The 27,076-nt window shown below is 44.5% G+C and overlaps 1 protein-coding gene across 2 annotated transcripts in view; it reads left to right on the forward strand.

Moving 5' to 3' along the window:
- OXR1 (oxidation resistance 1) overlaps nt 1-27,076 on the forward strand; it is a 388,442-nt gene that overhangs the window by 42,574 nt on the left and 318,792 nt on the right. For both annotated transcript variants that reach the window (XM_030217988.1, XM_030217996.1), the window contains exon 2: nt 5,292-5,374. In XM_030217988.1, coding sequence (XP_030073848.1) covers nt 5,292-5,374 — 83 coding nt within the window. The remainder of the gene's footprint in view (nt 1-5,291; nt 5,375-27,076) is intronic.

Below are 27,076 nucleotides of genomic sequence, written 5' to 3' on the forward strand. Positions count from 1 at the left end.
TACCGCAAAAAGGAGGGTCTCTTCTAATGAGGTTACCTCTCAGATCCCAGGAGCGCAGCTCTCTCTTCTGATGGTTACAGACAAAGAATCTTCTCATTGGAATGCCGCTGGAGTCTCCTCAGTGGATAGCCTTAACGACAGATGCCAGTCTTCGGGGCTGGGGAGCCCATTGCTTGGGCAGGTTGACCCAATGTCTCTGGTCTCCTCTGGAGGCGACCAAATCCATCAACTTTTTGGAGACCAGAGCTATTTGGCTAGCTTTGCTGGAGTTTCGTTCCCTCCTGGCGGGCAAGGCGGTACGAGTTTTCTCAGACAATGCCACAGCAGTAGCTTATGTCAACCACCAGGGGGGAACGAAGAGCCGCCTTTTGGGTCACGAGATGGCCAGACTCCTGGCGTGGGCAGAAGTTCACCTCTTCACCATTTCAGCCTCTCATGTAGCAGGGGTGGAAAACATTCAGGCGGATTTTTTCAGTCGGCACACTCTCGATCCAGGGGAATGGTCTCTCAGCGATCGAGCATTTCAGTTGACAGTAGCGCAGTGGGGCACTCCAGTCCTAGATCTGTTCGCTTCAGTCGCCAAAAGGACGCAAATGCTGTGGGATTAGATGCTCTCTTACAGAAGTGGCCTTCCGGACTCCTTTATGTGTGTCCTCCGTGGCCTCTCTTAGGTCGCCTTCTGCAGCGGATCGCAGAACACGGGGGCCTGGTAATTCTAGTAGCTCCAGACTGGCCTCGACGGCCATGGTACGCAGACCTTCAGCGTCTTCGGTCGGCAGTTCCTCTTTGTCTTCCGGTTCACAGGTCCCTGCTGTTACACGGGCCAATCCCACATCCAGACCCGGCTCGATTTTGTCTTATGGCTTGGCTCTTGAGCCCGATTAATTAAAAGAGGTTATTCGACTTCAGTAATTGCTACCATGTTGCGGTCTCGTCAGCGCTCCACCTCTCTAAATTATACCCGCACTTGGAGGATTTTTGAAGCTTGGTGTGAAGAGGTTGGTATTTCTTCTTTTTGGGCTTCTGTACTGCAGATATTGGATTTTCTGCAGCAGGGATTTGAGAAAGGTTTGTGTCTCTCCACTCTGAAAGTTCAAGCGGCGGCCCTTTCCTGTTTCAGAGGTCATATTCAAGGTAAGACCTTAGCTAGTCTTCCCAATGTCGTCCGTTTATGGAAGGGAGTTAGTCTTCTTCGCCCTCCAGGTAGATCCATTTTTCCATCTTGGGATCTCAATCTTGTTCTTTCGGCTCTAGCTGGTCCTCCTTTTGAGCCGTTGTCTGAGTCTTCTCTTAAGGATTTGACTCTTAAAGCAGTGTTTTTAGTGGCCATAGCTTCAGTAAGAAGAGTTTCAGAGTTGCAAGCTTTTTTCTGCAGATCTCCATTTTTGGAATTTTCAAAGGAATGAGTGGTTCTACGTCCGGTTCCTTCTTTCCTGCCTAAAGTGGTTTCTCGTTTTCATCGTTCTCAATCGGTTATCCTTCCGGTTTTGGGTTCCTCTTCCGGCTCGAAGGAGCAGAGGAAGTTGCGAACTTTGGATGTTAAGAGAGTGCTTAAGCACTATCTTGCAGTTACTGAGGATTTCGTTGCACGGATCGTCTTTTTGTTCTTGTTGCTGGTTCCCGCAAGGGGTTGGTTGCTTCTAAGCCCACGTTATCTCGATGGATTAAGGAAATGATAGCTTCTTCCTACATTCTTGCAGGTACAGCGGTCCCAGAAAGTGTTAAAGCTCATTCCACGAGTGGTCAGGCAGCTTCTTGGGCGGAGTATTTTTTGGTACCTCCAGCGGATATTTGTAAGGCAGCAACATGGTCCTCTCTTCATTCTTTTTCTAAACATTACAGACTTGATGTACAGTGCCAGCAGGAGGGTATCTTTGCGTCTCGAGTACTTACAGCGGGCTTGCTAGGGTCCCTCCCGTAGGACTACTGCTTTGTTACTTCCCATCAGTCCAATCCTGGTCCGGTCTGGAGGGATGCTAAGGAAGTAGAAATTAGATCTTACCTGCTAATTTTCTTTCCTTTAATCCCTCCAGACCGGACCAGGTCCCTCCATGTTCTCTCAACTCTTCAGAATTTTTTTCTTCTGTTTCGGGGAGTTAGTTCGTTTATCAGAAATGGAGTTGTTTTGTAAGTTTATAGATATTAAAAAAAAACCAAAACAATTTATTGTATATAACATTTTATGTGGGCCATACCACTTCTCTGGTGAGAGTTGCTGGTGAGCTCTAATACACGGCTTGGCCATTAGTTAAGCACATTCAATAAGTGCTTGGTGGCTGCTTTGATTTCACAGTGCACAGAAGGGTGTTCTTTCTTTCTTTTCTGCTTTGTTAGTCAAATACTGAGGCTATTGACATATGGCCAGGGCTCTCATTGGCTCTCTAGTCTCAGAACTTTCTCAGTCTCCACCTGCTGGTAGGCGTACACAACCATCAGTCCAATCCTGGTCCGGTCCAGAGGGATTAAAGGAAGGAAAATTAGCAGGTAAGATCTAATTTCTACATACACACAATCCAAAGGCATGGCTTCACATGAATCATCCATAAGTGTAGCCCTGGATGCAGTGTTTACAGGAATCACTTCAGTTGTGTCTTCTGTTTCTTCTTCAGCGTCACCTGTTGCTACAACCAATTGTACATAACCAGCAACATGATTATAATATCAATCATAGTAGAATGCATATTAGCCTAAAAAATATCTATATCTATATTAAAAACTGAAAGAACCATAATGTTGAGCCAATAAACACACAGAGGGTGGCTTACCCAACTGGTATAAAAGTCCAAGCCTCACCAAACTGGCAAAACTGATTTTAAAAAAGCATAAACAGTTGAAAGGACAAACTCGCCAGAACTCAAAATATGAGGATGCAGGTATAATGCACTCACCTGTATCACTAACCAGGATTTGTATGTAGTGAGTCAGACACGTTCTTAGAACAACCTAATTTATATAACTCCTTATGCCATGTAAACAATAAAGAAATTAAAGGGAATTTATCTCTAAAAGGCATAAAAATTGTAGAGTCCACCACAAGTCAATCAAGTGAAAGTATAATCATAGGGTACAATATTGACTTGAAGTCCATCCAAACTGTCGTGCGACACAGAACTGTTTCTAAATATTTCCAAGTTTATTTATAAATTTACTATCCCGCTGGTGTCTAGGCAACTTACAGACTAATATGGGGAGAGGTGAAAAAACAGACAAACAAAAAACAAGACTTGGAAAAGAAAGGAGAGGTGGGGAGGAGCTACAGTACTGATAGTAAACTTAGGGGGTGGGGGGACAACACACAGGGACAGTCGTGCAGCCAGAAATCTCATTCCTAAAAAACCTACAAGTATAGGTCTCCAGAAAAAGGCATGTTTTCAGATCAGCATTAAACTGTTGTAGGGAGGGTTGAGCTTAAGATGACTTGGCAACTAGTTCCATAGTTCTGGCCCCTAGACAGAAAAAAATGTTCCTGGTTGAGGTGTATGTAATGTCGCGAGAGGGAAGGAACCATAAGCCACTCTTGCTATGAGAATCACAACGGTCTAGGCCAGTAGGGGGAGTGTAAGACTGGAGAGGAAAATGGGCATCCCAGAATGTCATATTTTAAAGACAAGGAGGAGCTTATAAATAACTCGATGTGAGATGGGTAACCAATGGGTAGCCTTCAGGAGTGGTATAACGTGATCATACTTCTGGTGACCTGTAATGAGTTTTATGACAGTATTTTGTATGAGCTGGAGATGTTTAAAATCTCACATCTTAATGCCCTTATAGAGGGCATTACAGTAGTCCAAATGGCTAATGACAAGTGAATGTTTGAGGATATTGAGAGCAAAGACAATGTATCATCCTGAGCTAAGAACAAACGGCTCACTACAGCAGATACTTGAAGCTTAAAAATAAGGGAATTATCAATGAGTACTCCCAGGATCTGTGCACTGTCTAGTAAGGGAATAGGAATAAAGCAAAGCAAAGTAGAAGAGGTATTCTAAACAATCTGTTTAGGGATTAATAAAGTTCACACAATGAATGCCATCCTGCAAATAAGACTTTTAAACAGAACATAGTGTTAGTGAGTATAATTGTCAAATACTATTGGTCAAAAAGCATGGATCCAAATAGGTCAATAATACAGGAATTCTATTGGTCAGAAGGTGATTGCAACAAATTATACCACTTGATTTTCAAATTAAAACTTTTAGGGTCCATAGTCTTTGGAATATAGATAGAAAACTGTTTTTAATAAATAAGACAACACAATTTTTATTTTTATTTTTTTATCACCTACACAGCTATTATTACACAAACATTATGTAATGTAACACTGCAGACTATTTCCCATATGAAAACTGGCAAATTTTCAAAATGATAGTAGCTGCGTATTTCTATTTTGAAAAATACCATAAATAATTTATTCACTTACATTTATACATACTGTTTAGCTTGCACAGTTTTTCTGGGTTAATTTGTATGCATATTCATTCATGGTAAGAGTGTGCAGTGAAATGGAAACTCTTCCTAATTTCTCTGCTTTGTTCAAATGAAGTTATGCATGTGCAGGTGGTACATTCATAATTTTAAAACACATATTGGATATCTTTAGTAGAGATTTAGTAGTTGGTATGGATGGAAACACTTTATTGCGCCATATGGTCTTTTATCTACTGTCATTTTCTCTGTCTCTATCAAATGTATAGTGTCACTCGTCTGGACTTGACAGTTTTAAAGATTTATTATCAAGTAGATTAAGACACACACAGTAGAAGTCTGATCAAAAGATGTCTTAACAAATAGATGAAATGTGTAAATGGTTTTACCATCTGCCAGACATATTTAGAGGTAGAGAAATCTGCCTTATTTAGAATGTTTGCTTTACGTTTAGCTACTGTAGTGTTAATTCTGACATCAGAAATTGAAGGAATTTGTAAACTGTTTTTTCTCAATAGAACTAATTAAAACATTTTTATAAATATTGTGCAGTTGGGGTAACCTCCTTTGAGGTAGTTATCTCTGAGAAGCCTCTGCATTAATAAAATCCTAAATAAATAGAAGGTACTTCATTAGCACATTGATTACTAATTGTCACAGGTTTGTTTGCCAAAAATATTTAATGAAAGGCAAGGCAGTGAATTTCCTACTCTGTCAGCTGGTTGTCTGTTAGTGGAGAGTCACAGGGAGCAAGCTATGTAACTGGTGAATTAGATGTCTGCCTTCAGGGCTGCATTCAGCCGCCTGTGACAGTTCTGAACTGAGGAAAATGAATTTAACACACAGCTTGCCTCAATTTCTTTCAGATACGAACCAGAAGAAGACCCTAGAGAAGAAAGATGGGCGGCGAATGTCGTTTCAGAAGCCAAAAGGGACTACTGAATACATAGTAAGTAATTACCTGACTACTTACATGCCCCTTGTGATGATTAATCCTCTGAGTTGAGTTTGTGTTTATTTAATTTACACACAGCAACAACACTAGACCTTGTTCTTGTTCTTTAGTCTTTCGCTTTCATTTTATGCTGACATTATTATTCAATTCCTTTTAACCAGTTTCTACAAGACAAAATATACGCTTGTGTGTAAGTAGATAGAAGTAAAACGTTTTCCCTACAGTATCACTCTCTTCATTATTATTGGTTTAAACTGATTTAAGAACACAGCGTTTGTTTTTAATCTTTCAATATGTTTTTTATGAAAACATTCTTTTCCTTATATATTTTTTCTTACGTTAGTGTATATTCTGCCTTGACTGTGCATAATTTGTGATCACTCAGTATTCATCGGATCATTTGAAGGATTTATACTTTCAAATGCATGAGAGCTGTCTTTTTCACAGCAGTATCTGAAAATGGAGCCTTTCTCCTACAGTGTTTGTTCTTGAAATGACCCTCAAACCTTGCTGTACTTAGCTTTTCACATTTCTGGTTACTATTGGAACTGTAGTGAGAGATAATTTAAGTCTATAGATTTGCATATTTTTTATTATAATGCAGCGTCTGTCATGGCAGCCACCTCAAATAGGTGTTGTCTTTGGTTTAGAGATACCCAGTGTAGACAACTGGCTTCATATTTTTGCAAGTTCTAATTAAAGTACAATAGTTGAGTTGAAATTTTCTCTCCTGTTCCCTGTTTGAAAAACTTATTTCTAGAGATAAGCTACTTTGTCCTTCATAGCAACACAATACTTTTATGATTATAATATTGATTTATTGTAGCTTCTTGGAACCGCTGTGATTTCTTGCTTTAAAATAAAGAACATAAGTTTCATGGAAGATAATGAAGCTTTAGAAGCTCTATGAGCATATGCAGTGGAGTCATTCATGTTGGTCACATGACTTTTTCTTGTGCTGGTATGAAGGACGTTTCTTGAGCTTGTTAGGAAAGCTTTCTAGGCATGCTCGAGGCATCAGTTACTACTCCAGATGAAGGCATGGAGGGGCACTAACTTGCACAGTTGCTTACAACCCTATTTATCTTACTGAGGAGACTAGATGGGCTATTTCGGTCTTAATTTGTCATTGTCTACTATTGTACTGTTATTACTGTAAGCAGGACCTGCTACCTCTGTCTCCCCCCCCCCCCCCCCCCCCCCCCCGGTCACTGAAAGTTAACTTTCTCTGGACTGCTCTGTAGCCTGTTTTCTGTGATAACATTTGTTCTAAAGAGAATGCTAAATGCTTTTCACTTAAGTTCTTCTTCCTAGTAGTCCTCTGCATGAAAGTGTAACCCTGCGTCCACCCTATTGCCCTTGTAGCTGCTTATACCCTGTGAGAGACAAGACCTGTACACTTCAGATTCTGAATTTTATGCTTCAGATAAGTTCTCTAGTAACTGAAATCAGGGTTCTGGGACTTGTGCCTTGTGCCAGTGGCACAGCCACCGGGAAGGGGGGACGGCTTCAGGGGCCTGTTCCTCACCCCCAGTTTTTGGTTTGGGCTCCCTCCACAACTGGAGTATGTATTGAATGGCTGGTGGGGATGCCCAATCCCTGTTAGTGGACGAGATCTGCTGCCCAAAGTGCTGAAGCAGGAAGATGTCAGCGGCCTCCTTTTCAGCTGCTGACATCTGCGCGCATGCTCAGTTCATGTGCGAACTAAGTATGTGTAAAGAGTGCAGACATTAGCGGATGGAAAGGAGGCCGCTGACTTCTTCCTGCTTCGGAAAGACCTATAAGGAAAAGGCAACCAGTGAAGTCAAAAAAACAAAAGGAGTGACATGATCAGATCACTTAGCTCTATAAAAAAAAAAGTGGGCAGCAGATTTATGAAGTTTTCTAAGTCTTTTTAATTGAGAATTAGGGAGACCTGCAAAGATAGAATTACAGTAGTCAAGTTTAGAGATAATATAAGCATGCAACAGAGTGTGTAAAGAAGCAAAGTCAAAATAAGAATGGATAGAACACGAAGATAACAAAAACCCGACAAAACAGAGGAAATATGTTGAACAAAAGATTGTTTTGAATTCAAAATAATGCCCAGATATCGAAAAGATTGGACAGGTTGTACAACTTCATTAAAAAGAATAAGAGAAAGTGTAGGAGTCGAAAGAGAGCCAGTAATCCAGCAAGCAGTATTCGTAGCAGGGTTCAAAATAAGTCTGTGAGTGCATTCACAAATTTGCATGCACAGTTCTGTGCAACATATAAAGAATTTGGGGGTATATGTAAACTAGGATGATAGGGGTTAACTGTTGACTTATTCAGCCCCTGAAAATTTGGCATTAATTTCACTTTCAGACAGACCAAAGATCCATCGAGCCCAGCATCCTATTTCCAACAGTGGCCAATCCAGGTCACAAATACCTGGCAAGATCCCAAAAAAGTACAAAACATTTTATGCTTCTTATCCCAGAAATAAGCAGTGGATTTTCCCCAAGTGTATTTTAATAATGGTCTATGAACTTTTCCTTTAGGAAGCCATCCAAACCTTTCTTAAACCCCGCTAAGCTAACAGCCTTTACCACATTCTCTGGCAATGAATTCGAGTTTAATTACACGTTGAGTGAAGAATAATTTTCTCTGATTCATTTTAAATTTACTACTTTGTAGCTTCATCACATGCCCCCTAGTCCTAGTATTTTTGGAAAGAGTAAGCAGGTGCTTCACGTCTACCCATTCCACTCCACTCATTATTTTATAGACCTCTATCATATCTCCCCTCAGCTGTCTTTTGTCCAAGCTGAAGAGCCCTAGCTGGTTTAGCTTTTGCTAATAAGGAAGTCGTCCCATCCCCTCTATCATTTTCGTTTCCCTTCTCTGCACCTTTTCTAATCCCACTATGTTTTTTTTTGAGATGCGGTGACCAGAATTGAACACAATATTCGAGGTGTGGTCGCCCCATAGACCGATAAACAGGCATTATAACGTCCTCATTTTTGTTTTCCATTCCTTCCCTAATAATACCTAACATTCTATTTGCTTTCTTAGCCGCCACAGCATACTGAGCATAAGGTTTCAACATATCATCTACAATGACACCTAGATCCCTTTCTTGGTCGGAGACTCCTAATGTGGAACTTTGTTATGTAGCTATAGTTCAGGTTCCTGTTTTCCACATGCATCACTTATTATTTTCAGTTGGTTCCTTCTTCCTTTTTCTGAAGGATTTTCTTTTAGCTCTAATAGCTTCCTTCAGCTCACTTTTTAACTATGCCGGCTGTCATTTAGTCTTCCTCCCTCCTTTTTTTAATACACGGAATATATTTGGCCTGGGCTTCCAGGATGGTATTTTTGAACAGCTGCTTCTCTAAGTTTTTTTTTCACCATTCTTTTCTTTTTATCATAGTCTCCTTTTTGAAAGGTAAACGCTAACGTGTTGGATTTTCTGTTTATATTTACTCCAAAGCTAATATCAGATCTGATCATATTATGATCACTGTTATCATGCGGCCTCAGCACCATTACCTCCCGCACCAGATCATGCGTTCCACTAAGAACTAGGTCTAGAATTTTTCCTTCTCTTGTCGGCTCCTGTACCAGCTCCATAAAGCAGTCCTTGATTTCGTCAAGGAATTTTACCTCTCCAGCATGCCCTGATGTTACATTTACCCAGTCAATATCGGGGTAATTGAAATCACCCATTATTATCGTGTTGCCCAGTTTGTTAGCCTCCCTAATTTCTGATAACATGTCTACATCCATCTTTTCATCCTGACCAGGCGGACGGTAGTACACTCTTATCACTATCCTTTTCCCCTTTACTCGTGGAATTTGAATCCATAGGGATTCCAAGATGTGTTTTGTTTCCTGCAGAATTTTCAATCTATTTGATTCAAGGACCTATTTAACATACAATTGCTACCCTTCCACCAATTCGATCCACCCAATCACTACGATATAATTTGTACCCCTGTATGACAGTGTCCCACTGGTTATCCTCCTTCCACCGGGTCTCAGAGATACCTATTATATCTATTGTTTTCATTTAGTACAATATATTCTAACTCTCCCATCTTATTTCTTAGGCTTCTGGCATTCACATATGGACATTTCAAACTATGTTTGTTGTTCCTATTTACATCATGCTCAGTACATGACAGTATTAATTTGCAATCTTTTGTCTGATTTTTATTTACGGACACCTGATCTACTATGGTCTCTTTTGCAACCTCACTATCGGGATACCCTATCTTCCCTGTTTTGGTGATATCTTTAAAAGGTACCTTATTCCGAACCATGCGCTTTTTAGTGACTGCCGGCCTTCCCCCAGTCTCAAGTTTAAAAGCTGCTCTATCTCCTTTTTAAATGCCGATGCCAGCAGCCTGGTCCCACTCTGGTTAAGGTGGAGCCCATCCTTTCGGAATAGGTTCCCCCTTCCCCAGAATGTTGCCCAGTTCCTAACAAATCTAAAACCCTCCTCCCTTCACCATCGTCTTATCCGCGCATTGAGACTCTGGAGCTCTGCCTGTCTCTTGAGCCCTGTGTGTGGAACGGGTAGCACTTCAGAAAATGCTACCCTAGAAGTTCTGGATTTGAGCTTTGTACCTAAGAGCCTAAATTTGGCTTCCAGAACCTCTCTCCCACATTTTCCTATGTCATTGGTACCCACATGTACCAAGACAGCTGGTTCCTCCCCAGCAGTATCTAAAATCATATCTAGGTGACGCTTGAGGTCCGCCATCTTCGCATCAGGTAGGCAAGTGACCGGGCGATACTCACGTCCACCAGTCACCCAGCTATCTACATGCCTAATCATCGAATCACCAACTACAACAGTCGTCTTAACCTTTCCCATCTGGGCACTAGCTCCTGGAGACACATCCTCGGTGCAAGAGGATATTGCATTCCCTGGTGTGCTGGTCCTGTCTACATGATTACTTCCAGCCTCACCAGGGTGATGCTCTCTTCCTAGAAGGCCTCCGTCCTCCAAGGCAGCACAAGGACTTTTAAAGGAGATTAGGAAACGGGCTGGCATCACGTGATATTCTTTCTTTTGGAGAGAAGCTTAAACAAGACTTTCATTATGTACACAAAAGCATGACAGACGAAGTTTTATAAGATTTACATCCCATGTAGCAAATTAGAACACTAGAAAACACTCCACAATCATGACAATGAACAGATCTGAATTAGGCTTGTGTCACCCAAATGGCTCTATTACATGTAACTGTCTACTGTAAACTGTATTGTTGCCTGCTAACTGTAAGAGAACTGTATACCTCATTGAACCTATATAACCTGTAACCTATTTTTTTAGATAACTGTTAGCCACATTGAACCTACGATTAGGTTGGAAAATGTGGGATACAAATTCAGAAATTAAATAAACTAAGATCATCTGGGAGTCTGATAAAATGAGTAAATCATGCTTAAGTTGAATTACCATTTCTTAAAAAAACAAACAAAACAAATAAAGCAGTCATCCATTAAAAGTGCCATAGAAATCAGATTTCTGTGGACTTCGCATATCTTGAAGCTCTCCCCATCAAGCCCATCAAGTGACTGACAACGTCATGTAACTTCAAAACTCTCCTGGCTGTACCGCCGCAATGACGGAGCACAGGGTTTCCATGTGAAAATGCCGCACTCTTAAGGACTTATTAAGCTCTTTTAAGTCCACGATCGGGCGAAAAGACCAGCCTTTTCGTGGCACCACAAAGTAAATGGAGTAGCGGCCTAAATCTTGTTCGGCGAGAGGCACCGGGGTCACAGCCCCTATCTGGCACAGACTGTGCAGTCTCCTCTACCGCCGCCCGTTTGGCGGCAGAACCGCATCGGGACTCCACAAACACGTCTCTCACTGGGGCATCAAATTCTATTCGGTATCCGTCTCTGATCAGGTCCAAGACCCACTGATATGTGGAAATTTTGGCCCACTCCTCGAAAAAGAGGGAAAGTCTTCCTCCAATGACAGGAAACGAGGAGAGGGCCGGCGCACCATCATTGAGAGGGTCGCCCCTGAACTCCAGGCCTTGAACCGGCAGCTGCGGAACATTTGTCCGAGCGAAAGGAGTTTCTCTGCTGAAAGCGGGCACATGAAGTGAACCCAGCAGCACGCCCCGGGCGGTACCTTCTAGCTTTACGGAAGCGAGGTCTGTAAGAGGAGTGGACCGCCTGACCCTTAGAGGAAGGCTTCGGCCTATCTTCGGGCAAGCGCTGAGGTTTGGAATCCCCCAGGCCTTTAACAATGTTTTCCAGCTCCTCACTAAACAGGAGAAGGCCTTGAAAAGGCAATGTCACCAACCTTTGCTTAGAGGCCATGTCCGCCGCCCAATGTCGTAGCCAAAGAGTGTGGCGAGCCGCCACTGCTACAGCCATTTGTTTAGCCGAAGCTCTGACCATATCATAAAGGGCGTCAGCCAAAAAGGACAAGGCCGACTCCACCCGCGGAGCCACTACTGATAAGGTCTCCGCTCCATCACCAGGCTGTTCCACTGCCTGCTGTAACCAAGCCAGGCAGGCTCTAGCAGCATAACAACTGCATGCAGACGCCCGAACAGTGAGACCTGCCAAATCAAAGGACCGCTTCAGAGCTGAATCAAACCTGCGGTCTTGAATATCCTTCAGGGCAACACCTCCTTCAACAGGGAGGGTAGTTCTCTTTGTCACAGCCGTGACCAGGGCATCCACTTTAGGTATTGCAAAGCGAGCCAAATGTTCCTCACTCAGAGGGTATAATTGCCCCATAGCCCTGGCAACCTTCAAAGGTCCCTCGAGGTCAGCCCATTGAGCCGAAATAAGCTCTTGGATGGAGTCAAGCAAAGGAAAGGCTCGAGCAGGCTTTCTGCTACTAGCCATCCTTGGATTAACAGAGGAGGCTGTGCCACTCCCAGGATCTTCAATCGAGAGGGCTTGTAAGGCAATTCTGCACCCGACTCTGGCTCCTCAGCCCAAGAAGATCTGCCAGACCCCTCAGAATCCTCATAGCCCAACCGGGGGGTGCACCACACTCAGAAAGGAATTAGCCCTTCTGCGTTTATCAGTAGGATAAGAAACAGGCAAAGCCAACTCCAAAAGGCCAGGATCCACTGGGGGTCAGGCAGAGGGTCTGAAGATCCCTGTGGAAGAGCTCTTTTAAGCATGTACGCCCTATGCAGCATTAAAACAAAATCAGGGGAGAAAACCGCTCCCTGACCGCCCGGATCCTGCCCAGGGCTATCAGCTCTATTATTAGCCTCATTCAGAGGACCCCCCCCCCCCCCCGGATTCAGGGCTCTCCGTCGCAACGGAGGCCGCGCCATGTGGAAAATCCAAAATGGCGTCCGCTGCCAGCTCAGAGCGCAAAAGATCGCCGCTCGCCATGCTCGGGCCGGCTCTACCGTCTGTACAGCACGAATTACAGAGCCCCACTGCTGATTTCTGCTTGCCACATTTAGAACAGTGCTTTACAGTCTCCGCAGCCATCGCCGAAAACAGCGGTAAAATTCAAAAAAATGGCGGTTCGTGCCAAAAACGTCCCGATCGCGGGCCCACCCTGGAGGAGTCAGAAAACACTCTTACCTCACTAGACTGAGTATCACAGCTCCGGTCTTGCAGAAGAATCTCAAGAAAAAAAAACTCTTTTCCAAGATCGCTGCGCTAAAGCGTGATGCGACTTTAATTATTTTTTTAACGCTGTGAGGAAAGAAGAGGCAAAAGAGGTAAATAAAAAAAACACTCCTGAGGCTTAGATAAGTGGGAAAGGCAGGGAAAGGCGAACCAATGTGCCTGCATCCACTGAGTGGGAAAGGACAGGGAAAAGCAAGCTAATATGTCCACATCCACGGGGGCATGGGTAAGGCAGGGAAAGGGCTGACCTATGTGCCTTCAAAGTGAAGCTGCTATAGCCTCTAACACCCCGGCTAACAACTGGCAAGCCAGGAGCCACCCCCAGGCAGATTTTTGTTGGAGCTCGAAGAAGCTGCAGCCACCCTGCTTGGGGAGATAGAGAACACTGAAGAGGCAGTGGAGCTAGCTGGCCATGAGGCACTGTGAAATGTTGAGTGCTCTCTATCTCCCCCTGCTGGTTGATGGACACAACCCATACGTAATGGCTTCATTTGCTTGATGACAAGGAAACTGAGGTTTACTTGGCTGCACAGGTCCACGTATAGCAAACCTCGGAGGTTCTCTCTATCTCCACCTGCTGGTAGAGGGACACAACCCACAAGACTCTGGATCGATCTGTGGGACGCTATGAAAATATTCTCTTAAAATATATCAATCATCACTTGCAGAGCTGGGTGACAGCACCTCATGTCCAAGACAAATTCTAGAAAATTCATGAAGAAAGCTCTGAGTATGCACAGGAATTTCTGCATACTCGTATGCCTTGGTCTCATAAAAAGGCTAATAAGCTGGACCTTCCAAGGAGAAGAGGGATACAAAAGTGTGACTGGATATATAGGTAAGCAACTTTGCTTTCTCGAAAAACAAGTTGAAACATAAAAGCACACAGCTGAAATTCCCTAGGTATAGTGTGCTTTCATTAACATTTAAAGAGACTAGTTGTTGAGCATAATAAGGTTTCCTGAAAAATTCCAAATAAAAATGGGCCATAAGGAGTTGTAGCTGTGCTCCAATGCTCAAAGACCCTACTAAAATGGATTGCCAGTTGCACCTGAGCCAGCATCTAGGCAGTAAAGGAACATGAATGTGTGGATCAAATTTCATGCTGCAACCCTACAAAACTCTTCTATGAAGGTTGCAAGGTGGGCTATTGACACTTCAGTGATCCTGATATAGTACTTGACATTCCCATACAAGACCAAACTTATTGGGCACACGATATCTAGTCTACAATCCAATTTGATAAAATTATTTTGACACTACAATCCCAAGCATGGATGAAATTGCTAGGATTTAATCTGATCCAGGCAAAAGGTGATTAGGGAAGAAGTTATCAGTGTAGGTCATCATCAAGATTGGGTATGTTATCATTAACTTGTACTGATTAACTTGGAAATACCTCACAATGTTAGGCAGGAATATGGTATGCATATGCAGCCTCATTCTGCTGCATGAGAAGTTTGTACACGATATTTTAAGTTACTCAACTCTACATACTCCCTTTAAAGATCAGGTATTCTAGCATTCAATCCAAAAGGCTTCAAAGGTATTTTATCAGTCATGTTAGACTGACAACGTCATGTAACTTTATCTGAAAGAAGCTTACTTGCACATACCAATTTGGCCCCCGCACCAGAAGTTTCTGCGGTTTGCGGTGTTGGGAAAACATTTCCAGTTTCGGGCCTTGCCTTTTGACCTCGCCACAGCTCCCCGAACCTTCTCCAAGGTAATGGTGGTAGTAGCTGCCTTTCTCAGGCGGGAGGGTATCCGGGTTCACCCGTACCTAGACGACTGGCTCATCATAGCAGACTCCGAAAAAGAGAGTCATCTAGCTACAGGCAGAGTGGTTTCAGTCCTTCAATCTCTGGGCTGGGTCGTCAATATGGCCAAAGGTTACCTGACCCCCTCACAATCTCTAGAATATTTGGGGGCCAGGTTCGACATAGCCTCGGGTTATGTGTTTCTTCCCGAACAAAGGCGGTGCAAGCTTCAGAATCAGGTCCGTCTGCTCCTGAGGATGCCCCCCCCGCGAGCTTGGGACGTTGTCCAGCTGTTGGGATCGATGACGGCCACCTTGGAAGTGGTGCCATGGGCGAGAGCGCACCTGAGACCTCTACAGTATTCTCTACTTCAACGATGGTCTCCAGTATCTCAGGATTATCAGTGCAGACTTTCTTGGCTCCCTGTGCTTTGTTACATCCCATACGTAATGGCTTCATCTACTTGATGACAAGGAAGGGAAAATTAGGTTCTTACCATGATAATTTTCTTTCCTTTAGTCATAGCAGATGAAGCCATGAGCCCTCCCTGTATGATTGTCTGTATTGCAGTGATTCTGATTTTAGGTGCTGTTCTTGTTTCCTGAAGTTATATTCCTTCCTTGGGGAGTTGGAAAACAGTCTTTAGGATTCTTGTTACAGTTATAGGAGGATGAGTTCATTCCCTCCTTTTTTGAGTTTATGCCCTTGTTAAGGGGCCATCGTTTGCTGTGAGGAAAGTTAATGTTATTCCCATTGCGGTTTGCCATACTGCTTTGGAAGCTTCAAATACTGAAGGCAGTGGAGCTAGCTGGCCATGAGGCACTGTGAAAAGTTGAGTGCTCTCTATCTCCCCCTGCTGGTTGATGGACACAACCCATACGTAATGGCTTCATCTGTTATGACTAAAGGAAAGAAAATTATCATGGTAAGAACCTAATTTTCCCATTCTCTCTCTCTCTATCAGGTGGAGAGACATCTCTGGTTTGATCTTTCTACTGGTGTCCTTTAGGCCTAGTTTAGCACAGTCAGGGGTTGAGTGGCTGTTTGTAGCTTCTGGTGTACACCTGGTGGTGCCAGGTTCCTCCCGGTCTCCCCCTACCTTTCCTCCGTCGCCCGGGGCTGTGGGTTTGATCGGGTGTTGCCTTTCTCGCCTGAGTAAAAAAAAAAAAAAAAAAAGTAAGCATCTCTTTAAGAGACTTTGTTTTTTACGGAGGAGCTAGACTGACTGCTGAGTCTGTTTGAAGGGCAGGCGTTTGTGGAGCATGTCAGTGCCTTCTGAGGCGGCTAAATGGTGCTGCCAGTGTGGGGGCCGGCGAGCATGTCAGTGGAGTGTGACTCTTGCCGCCGTCCGCCCACAGCGAGTGTTCAACGCGACGGGGGTTCCCCCCTCAGGCATCCGGTGAGTCGAAAGCACAGGGGATAGTTTTGGCGGTTTCCTTGGGGCAGTTAGTGCAGCGTGCGTTGTCGGGCGCCATTTTTTCCTCTCAGGCATGACCAGCTCCGCACATGGTGGTTGACAGGAGGCGCAGCACGCTTCTGTGGCACAGGCTCTGATGGAGGAAAGCAATTTAGAGGGAGCAGCGGAGTCCCTTTTAGTTCCTTTTTACCCGGATTTTGTTTTATTAATGCACAATGCATTTCTTCTGAAGAAGTCAGGAGCTTCTCTTCAGGCAGCCCCAGTGCTGGCCAGACTTATACGGTCTGTGCCCTGAAAAAGACAGGTACAAATCTAGGTAAGGTATACACATGAGTTTATCTTGTTGGGCAGACTGGATGGACCGTGCGCGTCTTTTTCTGCCATCATCTACTATGTATGTATGTATGTATGTCTGTTCCTCAGCAAACTTCGGTTGCTGCGGCCTCTCAGCCTTTCCTGTCAAAATGTCCCCGGGTGAAGTTATCTCCGGGTTCTCCCTCAGAATCACTGGATTTGGCATATCAGGTCACCCTGCCTTCTGAGGAGGGGGATTACTCGATGGCTGCCCGCCTTTTTCGCAGGGAAGAGCTTCCCTCCCTGATTATTAGGGCTTCTGAGGTTTTGGCCATTTCACCCCCTGAATCGTCAGGGGGAACAGGTCTGGTGCCCTCTATTATGTCTAGGACCAAATGCCCACCTCATTCCTTTCATGTACATGAGGCAATGAAAATCCTTATTTCGGCGCAGTGGGATACGCTGGACAGTGGGCTTAAGATTGCTAGAGCTATATCGCGTCTTTACGCGCTGCCTGTTGCTGACTTGGACTTGCTGAAGGTTTCTACGGTGGATTGATTAATCACAGCGGTCACTAAGAAAACCACTTTCCCTGTGGAGGGTGGCACGGCGCTCAAGGACCCTTAGGATAGTAAGTTGGAGACTTGTTTGAAGCTGTCCTTTGAAGTAGCGGCCCTTTCCCTGCAAGCTTCAGTTTGTGGCTCCTATGCAGCACAGACATGCTTATAGTGGGTACAGAAAGCCTCCTCTCTGGAGGACCTCGTAGCTGTTTTGCCGGCCTTAGAGTCCGGTTTAGCCTTCCTTTTTTTTTTATTTGTACCCCGCGCTTTCCCACTCATGGCAGGCTCAATGCGGCGTAGGTACTTATTTGTACCTGGGGCAATGGAGGGTTAAGTGACTTGCCCAGAGTCACAAGGAGCTGCCTGTGCCTGCAGTGGGAATTGAACCCAGTTCCCCAGGACCAAAGTACACCACTCTAACCACTAGGCCACTCCTTCGGCGAAGGAGGTTTCTCTAGCGGTCACCGCGCGTCGCTAGCTGTGATTGCGACATTGGGCTGCAGATGTGGCCTTTTAGTCACGGCTGGCAAGTCTTCCTTTTAGGGGAAAACTTTTGTTTGGGACAGACCTAGAACAGATTGTGAAGGACCTCGGTGACTCTTAAGGGCCAGCACCTCCCGGAGGACAGGTCCAAATTTGTGCAACCGGCAGGACCAAGACCTAAGTTTAGGGATACATGTCGTTACTGCCCAGGTCGCGGGGCCTCTTTTCAGAGAGCAAGGTCTTCTCAGAGACCTAAGCCCTTTCGAGGTGACAGGCGGGCCTTCCTTTCCAGTAACAGAAACCAGCCCGCAGCCAGGTCTGCCCAGCGATGGTCCCTGGTCCATCTCCAGCCAGTTATTGGTGGCAGACTGTCCTGTCCCTGGTGGAGTGGACCAGGATAACATCCGATGGATGGGTCTTGGAGGTTATCAGAGACGGCTACAAGTTGGAATTGGCTCGTCTGATAGTAGACTCATTTCTGGAATGTCCTTGTAAATCTCTCACCAACATGTGGGCAGTTCGTCACACCCTCCTCAACTTACAACAACTGGGAGCTGTCCAGCCTTTACCCCCAGCAGAAAGAGGTGCAGTCGATACTCCATTTATTTTGTGGTGCCAATAAAGGGCGGTTCTTGGTGACCCATCCTAGATCTCAAGTGCGTCAACAGGTCCTTATGGGTTTGGCATTTCCGCATGGAAACCCTCCGCTCGGTGATCGCAGCGGTACAGCCAGGGGAGCTTTTGACGTCTCTCGATCTCAGAGGCCTATCTACACATTTCAATTTGGCCTCCCTACCGGCGTTTTTTTCGTTTTGCAGGGCTCGGTCGTCATTTTCAATTCAAAGCTAGGTCCTTCTGCCTAGTCACAGCACCTCGGACTTTTTCCAAGTTCCTTGTCGTAGCAGCGGCCTATCTCAGAAAGGAAGGGATTCAAGTCCATCCTTATCTAGACGACTGGCTTGTGCGGGCGTCTTTTTTCGAGGAGAGTCGACAGGCAACTGACAGAGTGTTCGAGTTGCTTCAATTACTTGGTTGTGTGATCAACTTCCCAAAGTGCAGCCTTACACCCTCCCAGACGCTGGAATACTTGGGAGTGTGCTTCGATACCTGAACAGGGATAGTTTCTCTTCCTTCAGCTCGAGCACAGCGGTTGCAGGGTCAGTTGCGAGCTCTGTTTCAAACTCCGAACCCGCGGACTTGGGACTATGTACAAGTTCTGGGTTCCATGGCCTCCACCTTGGATGTCGTAAAATGGGCCAGAGCTCAAATGCGCCCACTGCAGTGTCACCTTCTGAGCCGTTGGTCTCTTCTCTCGGAGGATTACGAGGTTCGGGTGCCATGTTCGACCCGTCTGCACTGGTGGTTCATTCAAAAGAATCTGGTGTTGGGCATTCGTCTGCAAACCCTGGAATGGAAGAGCGTGACCACGGATGCGTCGCTGTCTGGTTGGTGGGCTCATTGCCTCCAACAGATGGCCCAGGGCATTTGGACCTCGACGGAGGCGTCTTGGTCCATCAACCGCTTGGAGTTGCAGGTGATTCGTCTGGCCCTTTGGGAGTTTCTGTCTCTTCTCCGTGGTTGCCCAGTTCGAGTTCTCTCAGACAGTGCGACGGCGGTCGCCTAAGTGAACCATCAGGGGGGCACCAGGAGTGCACCACTAGCACGTGAGGCGGCCCTGATCTGCCGTTCGGCAGAGATTCATCTCTCTCTTGACAGCGGCTCATATAGCGGGGTCACAGAATGTGCAAGCGGACTTTCTCAGTCGCCACCAGTTTGAGCCGGGGGAGTGGACACTCTCCCCTCTGGCCTTCGATCAGATAGATGCTCGTTGGGGGATGTTGGTGATGGACTTAATGGCCACCATATTCAATGTGAAAGTTCCCCGTTTCTTCAGCAGGGGAAGAGAGCTGGGCTTGGAAGGCATCGATGCTCTTCTACAACCATGGGCCAGGGGCCTGCTCTATGCCTTTCCTCCTTGACCTATGGTGGGCAGGTTTCTGAGGTTTCTGACTCGCATTGCCAGTCATCCTGGTCGAGTGATCCTGGTAGCCTCGGATTGGCCCAGACGTCCTTGGTACGCAGATATGGTCAGGCTCCTGTTCGATTGTCCTCTCCGCCTCCAGGCGCTGAACGGTCTCTTGCTGCAGGGACCAGTCATGATGGAGGATCCCTCCCCCTTTGATCTTACAGCCTGGCCCTTGAAAGGGCGAAGTTGAGAAGGAAAGGGTATCTGGATGCGGTTATCGCTACGATGCTACAGGCTCGGAAAAGATCCACCTCGATAGCTTATGCTAGGGTGTGACGTACCTTCGATTCGTGGTGTTTGGGATTGTCAGCGGCTTCGGTATCGGTTATTCTCACGTTTCTTCAGGAGGGTGTACAGAAATCACTGTCATTGAGTTCTCTTAAGGTGCAGGTGGCAGCTCTGTCATGCTTTAGAGGCCGGCTTCAGGGGGCGTCGATCGCCTCCCACCCGGATGTGATTCATTTTTTGAGTGGCGTAAATTGGTTGCGTCCTCCGCACGTGCCAATTCTGCCATCCTGGAACCTTAATCTAGTTCTCAAAGTGCTTCAGCGTCCTCCTTTCAAACCCTTATCGGGAATTACCTTGAAGGCGATTTTCCTAGTAGCCATTACTTTGGCTCGGAGAATTTCAGAGTTGCAGGCTCTTTCTTGCAGAGACCCCTTCCTGCGTTTTATGGAGGCGGGGTTATAGATTAGGACAGTTCCTTCGTTTTTGTCCAAGGTGGTTTCTCGTTTCCATTTGAGGCAGTCTCTGCATTTGCCGACTTTTCACCGGGAAGATTACCCCGAGCAATTCTGGGCTCTTCGCTGCCTCGATGTGAGTGAGACGGGCTCTTCTCAGGTATTTGGAGGTGACAAATGAGTTTTGTCTTTCTGACCATCACTTCGTCCTTTTTGGAGGCAGTAAGAAGGGTCATTTGGCTTCCAAGGCCACCATAGCCCATTGGGTGTGGGAGGCCATCACTTCGGCCTACGTGGCATTGGGCAAGCATGTCCCTGCGCAAATTTGTGCTCATTGTACGCAAGCTCAGGCTTCCTCCTATGCAGAGTCCCGTTTGGTTTCTCTGGAAGATATCTGCAGAGCCGCTACATGGGCTTTGGTCCATACGTTCACTCGTCATTATCGGGTGGATGTGGCAGCTCGGCAGGATGTGGTGTTTGGCTTGTTACTGATGTGTGCCGGGCTCGGGATATCCTGCCCTACTTGAGGTCTGCTTGGGTACATCCCACAAGTCTCTGGATTGATCTGTGGGACGCTATGGAACGAAAAATTAATTCTTACCTGATAATTTTCTTTCCATTAGCCCCAACAGATCAATCCAGAGGCCCCCCTGGATTTACTGTCTGTGGTTTTGTTTCGATTGGTTAGTTTTTTCGGGTTTTGTTGTTCTGAATGTTCCTTTGTTTGATTAAATAATAAAAACAAACAAATTTGGAAGTGGTGGAAGTATGTTGGGCATTTGGTCTGACAATGTCAGGAGAGTTTTCTATTTCCATTCCACTGCTTTGGTATCGTTCATACTGAGGTTTACTTGACTGCACAGGCCCACATACAGCAAACCTCGGAGGTTCTCTCTATCTTCACCTGCTGGTAGAGGGACACAACCCACAAGTCTCTGGATTGATCTGTTGGGACTAATGGAAAGAAAATTATCAGGTAAGAATTAATTTTTCCTTTATTTATGAAAGAATTAATTTTTCCTTTATTTATGAAATTTGTAACCCACTTACAATAAAAACGTACATAAAATCTCCATACATAAAAATATGTAATTTCTTATCAGTAGCAGAGAAACTTGTAGGTTATGACCATCTATCAACAGGTGAAGATAGAGGAATACAAATGGAACTCTGTCATATCAGATGGTAAGCAGCTTGGTCAGTTAGTATTCTATCTCTAGCAGGCAGATGATATCCCAGCAGCTTCTGATCTGGTTTCTGGGGGTTATTTGTCTTGTGCTGGTGCCTATCATAGGGTACACCTAGTGTTGCAAGGTCCCTTCCCCACCCCCGCTGCTGACGTCTCCTTCATCCCAGGAATTAAAAAAAAAAAGTACATAGAGCTTCTCAGTTGTATGCAGCTGTAGATTGGAGGAGTAGCAGTATTTCTTTCACAGAAACTGACAGCTTCCCTAGTAAGAGTTCATTTCTTTTTAATTCATTTGATCACAGTGTGCTCCTTTTATTTATTTATTTGCTGCATTTGTATCCCACATTTTCCCACCTATTTGCAGGCTCAATGTGGCTTACATTGTTCCGTCATGGCGATCGCCATTCCGGAGTGAGAGATACAAGTGGTTTTACATCAAAGACCATGATTGACATAGTAGATTAAGCAATCAAGTATAAAGAGTTCATATTCGGAATAACAGATAAGGTGGTATTGCGTTAAAGTTCATTCGTGGTAGAGTAGGCTTTGGTAGTCGAATATAGAGAGTTAGGTTTTATTCAGTTCAGGCTTGAGTTTTGTTGTCTGGTAATTAGGATGGATCGTTGCGATATGCCTTGTTGAACAGGCAGGTCTTCAGTGATTTATGAAAGTTGGTTAGGTCACGAATTTTTTTCAAGGCGAGTGGTAGTGCATTCCATAACTGCATGCTTATGTAGGAAAAGCTGGATGCATATGTTAATTTGTATTTTAGTCCTTTGCAGCTGGGGAAATGGGGGTTCAGGAATGTGTGTGCTGATCTTTTAGTGTTTCTGGGTGGTAAGTCTATGAGGTCTGACACGTAAACCGGGGCCTCTCCGTAAATGATTTTATGAAACAGGGTGCAGATTTTGAACGTAATACGTTCTTTAAGTGGGATCCAGTGTAGTTTTTCTCTTAGGGGTTTGGCACTTTAGTATTTTGTTTTACCAAATATGAGTCTGGCTGCAGTGTTTTGGGCTGTTTGAAGCTTCTTGATGATTTGTTCTTTGCATCCGGCATAGAGTGCATTGCAGTAGTCTAGGTGACTTAGCACCATTGATTGTACCAGGTTGCGAAATATTTCCCTTGGGAAGAAAGGTTTTACTCTTTTGAGTTTCCACATTGATTGGAACATTTTCTTTGTTGTATTTTTCACATGGCTTTCAAGTGTAAGCTTTCGGTCAATTGTAACTCCGAGTATTTTCAGGCTATCTGAGTCTAGAAGGGTATAGTTTGGTGTATTTAAAGTGGTGGATTTGCTCGTGTTATGTTGTGATGAGAGGATGAGACATTGTGTTTTTTATGCGTTAAGTTTTAATTGAAATGCATCCGCCCATGAGTTCATGATTTGGAGGCTGTGATTGATTTAATTAGTGATTTCTTTTAGATCATGTTTGAACAGGATGTAGATCGTGACATCATCTACGTAGATGTATGGATTGAGGCCTTGGTTGGATAACGATTTGGCCGGAGGTGTCACCATTAGGTTGAAAAGGGTCAGTGAGAGTGGTGATCCTTGGGGAACTCTGCATTCTGGTTTCCATGGAGCTGATGTGTTCGAATTAGATGTCACTTAGTATGTTCTTGCGGTTAGGAAGCCTTTGAACCAGCTAAGAACGTTTCTTCCAATCCCAAAGTATTCTAGGATATTTAATAATATTTTATGGCTTACCATGTCGAACGTCCTGGACATGTCAAATTGTAGGAGAAGTACACTGTTGCCAGTTGCAATTGCTTGTTTGAATTTATTTAGAAGAGTGATTAGTACTGTTTTGGTGGTGTGGTTGGATCGAAATCCTGATTGAGATTTGTGTAATGTTGAGAATTTAAGTAGTCAGTAAGCTGCTTGGTTACCAAAGGGATAGATGCTACCGGGCGGTAGTTGGTTATGTCACTTGTTTTTTTTCTTTGAATCCTTAGGTATTGGGGTGAGTAGAATATTTCCTTTACCCTTTGGAAAGAGTCCGTGTTGTAACATATAGTTCAGGTGCGTCGTGAGGTCTGTTATGAATCATTGAGGGGCGGATTTTATTAGGTTATAGGTGCATATGTCCAGTTTGCAGTGGGACTTCGCGGACCTGTTGATCGCTTGGGTGATGGTATCATCAGGGAGTATGGCGAAGTTAGTCCAGGTGCGGTCTACTGGGTATTCACCGGGGGTTGGGTCCAGACATTCAGTGACTTTTTCGTATTCGGTAGTATTGAGTGATATCATGAATCGTAACTTTACAATTTTCTCAAGGTTGTTTGCTGATGGGGTGTCTGTGATGGTTGAAGTAACCGGTGTGGTATCTAGTAATTTGTTCATGAGTTAGAAAAGTTTGTGCATGTTTTTGTAGTCTGGCCCTATTTTAGTTTTGTAGTATAATCTTTTGGTTTGTCTAATTGCATATTTGTATTTTCTTTGCATTTGTTTCCATGCGTTGAGTGTGAATTTGTCTTTCTTTTTATTCCATGCTCGTTCTAGCCTTCTGACTTGTGTTTTTAGTTTTTTCAGTTCTTCGTTAAACCATGGTATTGAGTTCTGTCTTCGTGAGGTTCTAGTTTGTAGTGGTGCTATGTTGTCTGATATGCTTCTGCATCTGTTGTCCCATTCTGGGAGATAGTATTTCGAGTCTGTTTGTGCTATCCATTCGTTCTTGTAGATTTGTTGCCAAAATATTACAGGGTCAATTTGGCTTCTCGTGGTATAGGTTGAGCATTCTTGATTGTGGTGTGGGGCTTTTTTTCTCCATTGTAGGGATATGTTTATTTTGTAATGGTCTGACCATGGTATGTCTGTCCACTTTGTATCTGTTAGTATGAGGTTTAAATCTAAGGACATTTTGTATGTGATGAGGTGAAGTGTGTATCCTTTGATATGGGTTGCTTGCATATTTGACCAGTTGAGGTCCCATAGTTGGAGGAAATCCTTTTATGTGCATTAGTTGAGTTGGGGTCTTTTAGGTGTAGGTTTATGTCGCCTACTATAAGTAGGTTGGAGTTAGATACACATCTGTTCGATATGAAATCCATAAAGTGTGGTTTGCAATCATGCCAGTTACCTGGTGGTCTGTAAAACAGGACAGTGTGTAGGTGGTCGAGCAGGTTTGTGTGGATGATTCTAATTGAGGCGATTTCAAGTTGAGGGGTTATGGATTCGGCTATTGTTGTTACGGTGAAGTGGGATCTATGGATTACAGCTATGCCGCCTCCTCTTTTTTTTCTTTCCTTGTCCAGTGGTTGATTTTGTATCCTGGGGGGCATAGATCTAAAATTATGGGGTCCTTAGGATCGTGTATCCATGTTTCGCTGATGAATAGAAAGTCGAGATTGTGGTAATCCAGTCTGTTATTGTTATTGTTTTGTTGACTACTGATCTGGTGTTTATGTATCCCATTTGAATTGTTTGGTAGGGATCATAAGTACATAAGTAATGCCATACTGGGAAAAGACCAAGGGTCCATCAAGCCCAGCATCTTGTCCACGACAGCGGCCAATCCAGGCCAAGGGCACCTGGCAAGCCTCCCAAACGTACAAACATTCTATACATGTTATTCCTGGGATTGTGGATTTTTCCAAGTCCGTTTAGTAGCGGTTTATGGACTTGTCCTTTAGGAAACCGTCCAACCCCTTTTTAAACTCTGCTAAGCTAACCGTCTTCACCACATTTTCCGGCAATGAATTCCAGAGTTTAATTACACGTTGGGTGAAGAAAAATTTTCTCCTATTTGTTTTAAATTTACTACACTGTAGTTTAATCGCATGCCCCCTAGTCCTAGTATTTTTGGAAAGCGTGAACGGACGCTTCACATCCACCTGTTCCACTCCACTCATTATTTTATATACCTCTATCATGTCTCCCCTCAGCCGTCTCTTCTCCAAGCTGAATAGCCCTAGCCTCCTTAGTCTTTCTTCATAGGGAAGTCGTCCTATCCCCGCTATCATTTTAGTCGCCCTTCGCTGCACCTTTTCCAATTCTACTATATCTTTCTTGAGATGCGGCGACCAGAATTGAACACAATACTCAAGGTGCGGTCTCACCATGGAGCGATACAACGGCATTATAACATCCTCACACCTGTTTTCCATACCTTTCGTAATAATACCCAACGTTCTATTCGCTTTCCTAGCCACAGCAGCACACTGAGCAGAAGGTTTCAGTGTGTTATCAACGACGACACCCAGATCCCTTTCTTGGTCCGTAACTCCTAAAGTGGAACCTTGCATGACGTAGCTATAATTCGGGTTCTTTTTTCCCACATGCATCACCTTGCACTTGCTCACATTAAACGTCATCTGCCATTTAGCCGCCCAATCTCCCAGTCTCGTAAGGTCCTCTTGTAATTTTTCACAATCCTGTTGCGAGTTAACAACTTTGAATAACTTTGTGTCATCAGCAAATTTAATTACCTCGCTAGTTACTCCCATCTCTAAATCATTTATAAATATATTAAAAAGCAGCGGTCCTAGCACAGACCCCTGAGGAACCCCACTAACTACCCTTCTCCATTGTGAATACTGCCCATTTAACCCCACTCTCTGTTTCCTATCCTTCCACCAGTTTTTAATCCACAATAGGACATTTCCTCCTATCCCATGACCCTCCAATTTCCTCTGTAGCCTTTCATGAGGTACCTTGTCAAACGCCTTTTGAAAATCCAGATACACAATATCAACCGGCTCCCCTTTGTCCACATGTTTGTTTACTCCTTCAAAGAATTGAAGTAAATTGGTCAGGCAAGATTTCCCCACACAAAAGCCGTGCTGACTCGGTCTCAGTAATCCATGTCCTCGGATGTGCTCTGTAATTTTGTTTTTAATAATAGCTTCTACCATTTTCCCCGGCACCGACGTCAGACTCACCGGTCTATAATTTCCCGGATCTCCCCTGGAGCCTTTTTTAAAAATGGGCGTTACATTGGCCACCCTCCAATCTTCTGGTACCACGCTCGATTTTAAGGATAAGTTGCATATCACTAGCAGTAGCTCCGCAAGCTCATTTTTCAGTTCTATCAGTACTCTAGGATGAATACCATCCGGTCCAGGAGATTTGCTACTCTTCAGTTTGCCGAACTGCCCAATTACGTCTTCCAGGTTTACCGTGAAGTCAGTAAGTTTCTCCGACTCGTCCGCTTGAAATACCATTTCCGACACCGGTATCCCACCCAAATCTTCCTCGGTGAAGACCGAAGCAAAGAATTCATTCAGTCTCTCCGCTACGTCTTTGTCTTCCTTGATCGCCCCTTTTACCCCTCGGTCATCCGGCGGCCCAACTGATTCTTTTGCTGGCTTCCTGCTTTTAATATACCGAAAAATATTTTTACTATGTTTTTTTGCCTCTAATGCTATCTTTTTTTCGTAATCCCTCTTGGCCTTCTTTATCTGCGCCTTGCATTTGCTTTGACACTCCTTATGCTGCTTCTTGTTATTTTCAGACGGTTCCTTCTTCCATTTTCTGAAGGCGTTTCTTTTAGGTTAGGTTCTACAAACTAGTGGCGCAAAGAAGCCATACTTTTCACCATACCTTACAAAGGTTTTTTTAAAGACCACAATGGTTGTTAAAGATTTATTTCTGAAGACTTTATCCGTAAGTATTTTTATACACATTTACCGAGACTTCTAAAGAAAGCACTTTCTCTGTGCCAAAGCGTGGTAGCGTGTAGTCATCTT

This window comes from Microcaecilia unicolor, chromosome 1 (assembly GCF_901765095.1).
Source record: "Microcaecilia unicolor chromosome 1, aMicUni1.1, whole genome shotgun sequence".
Classification (NCBI taxonomy): Eukaryota; Metazoa; Chordata; class Amphibia; order Gymnophiona; family Siphonopidae; genus Microcaecilia; species Microcaecilia unicolor.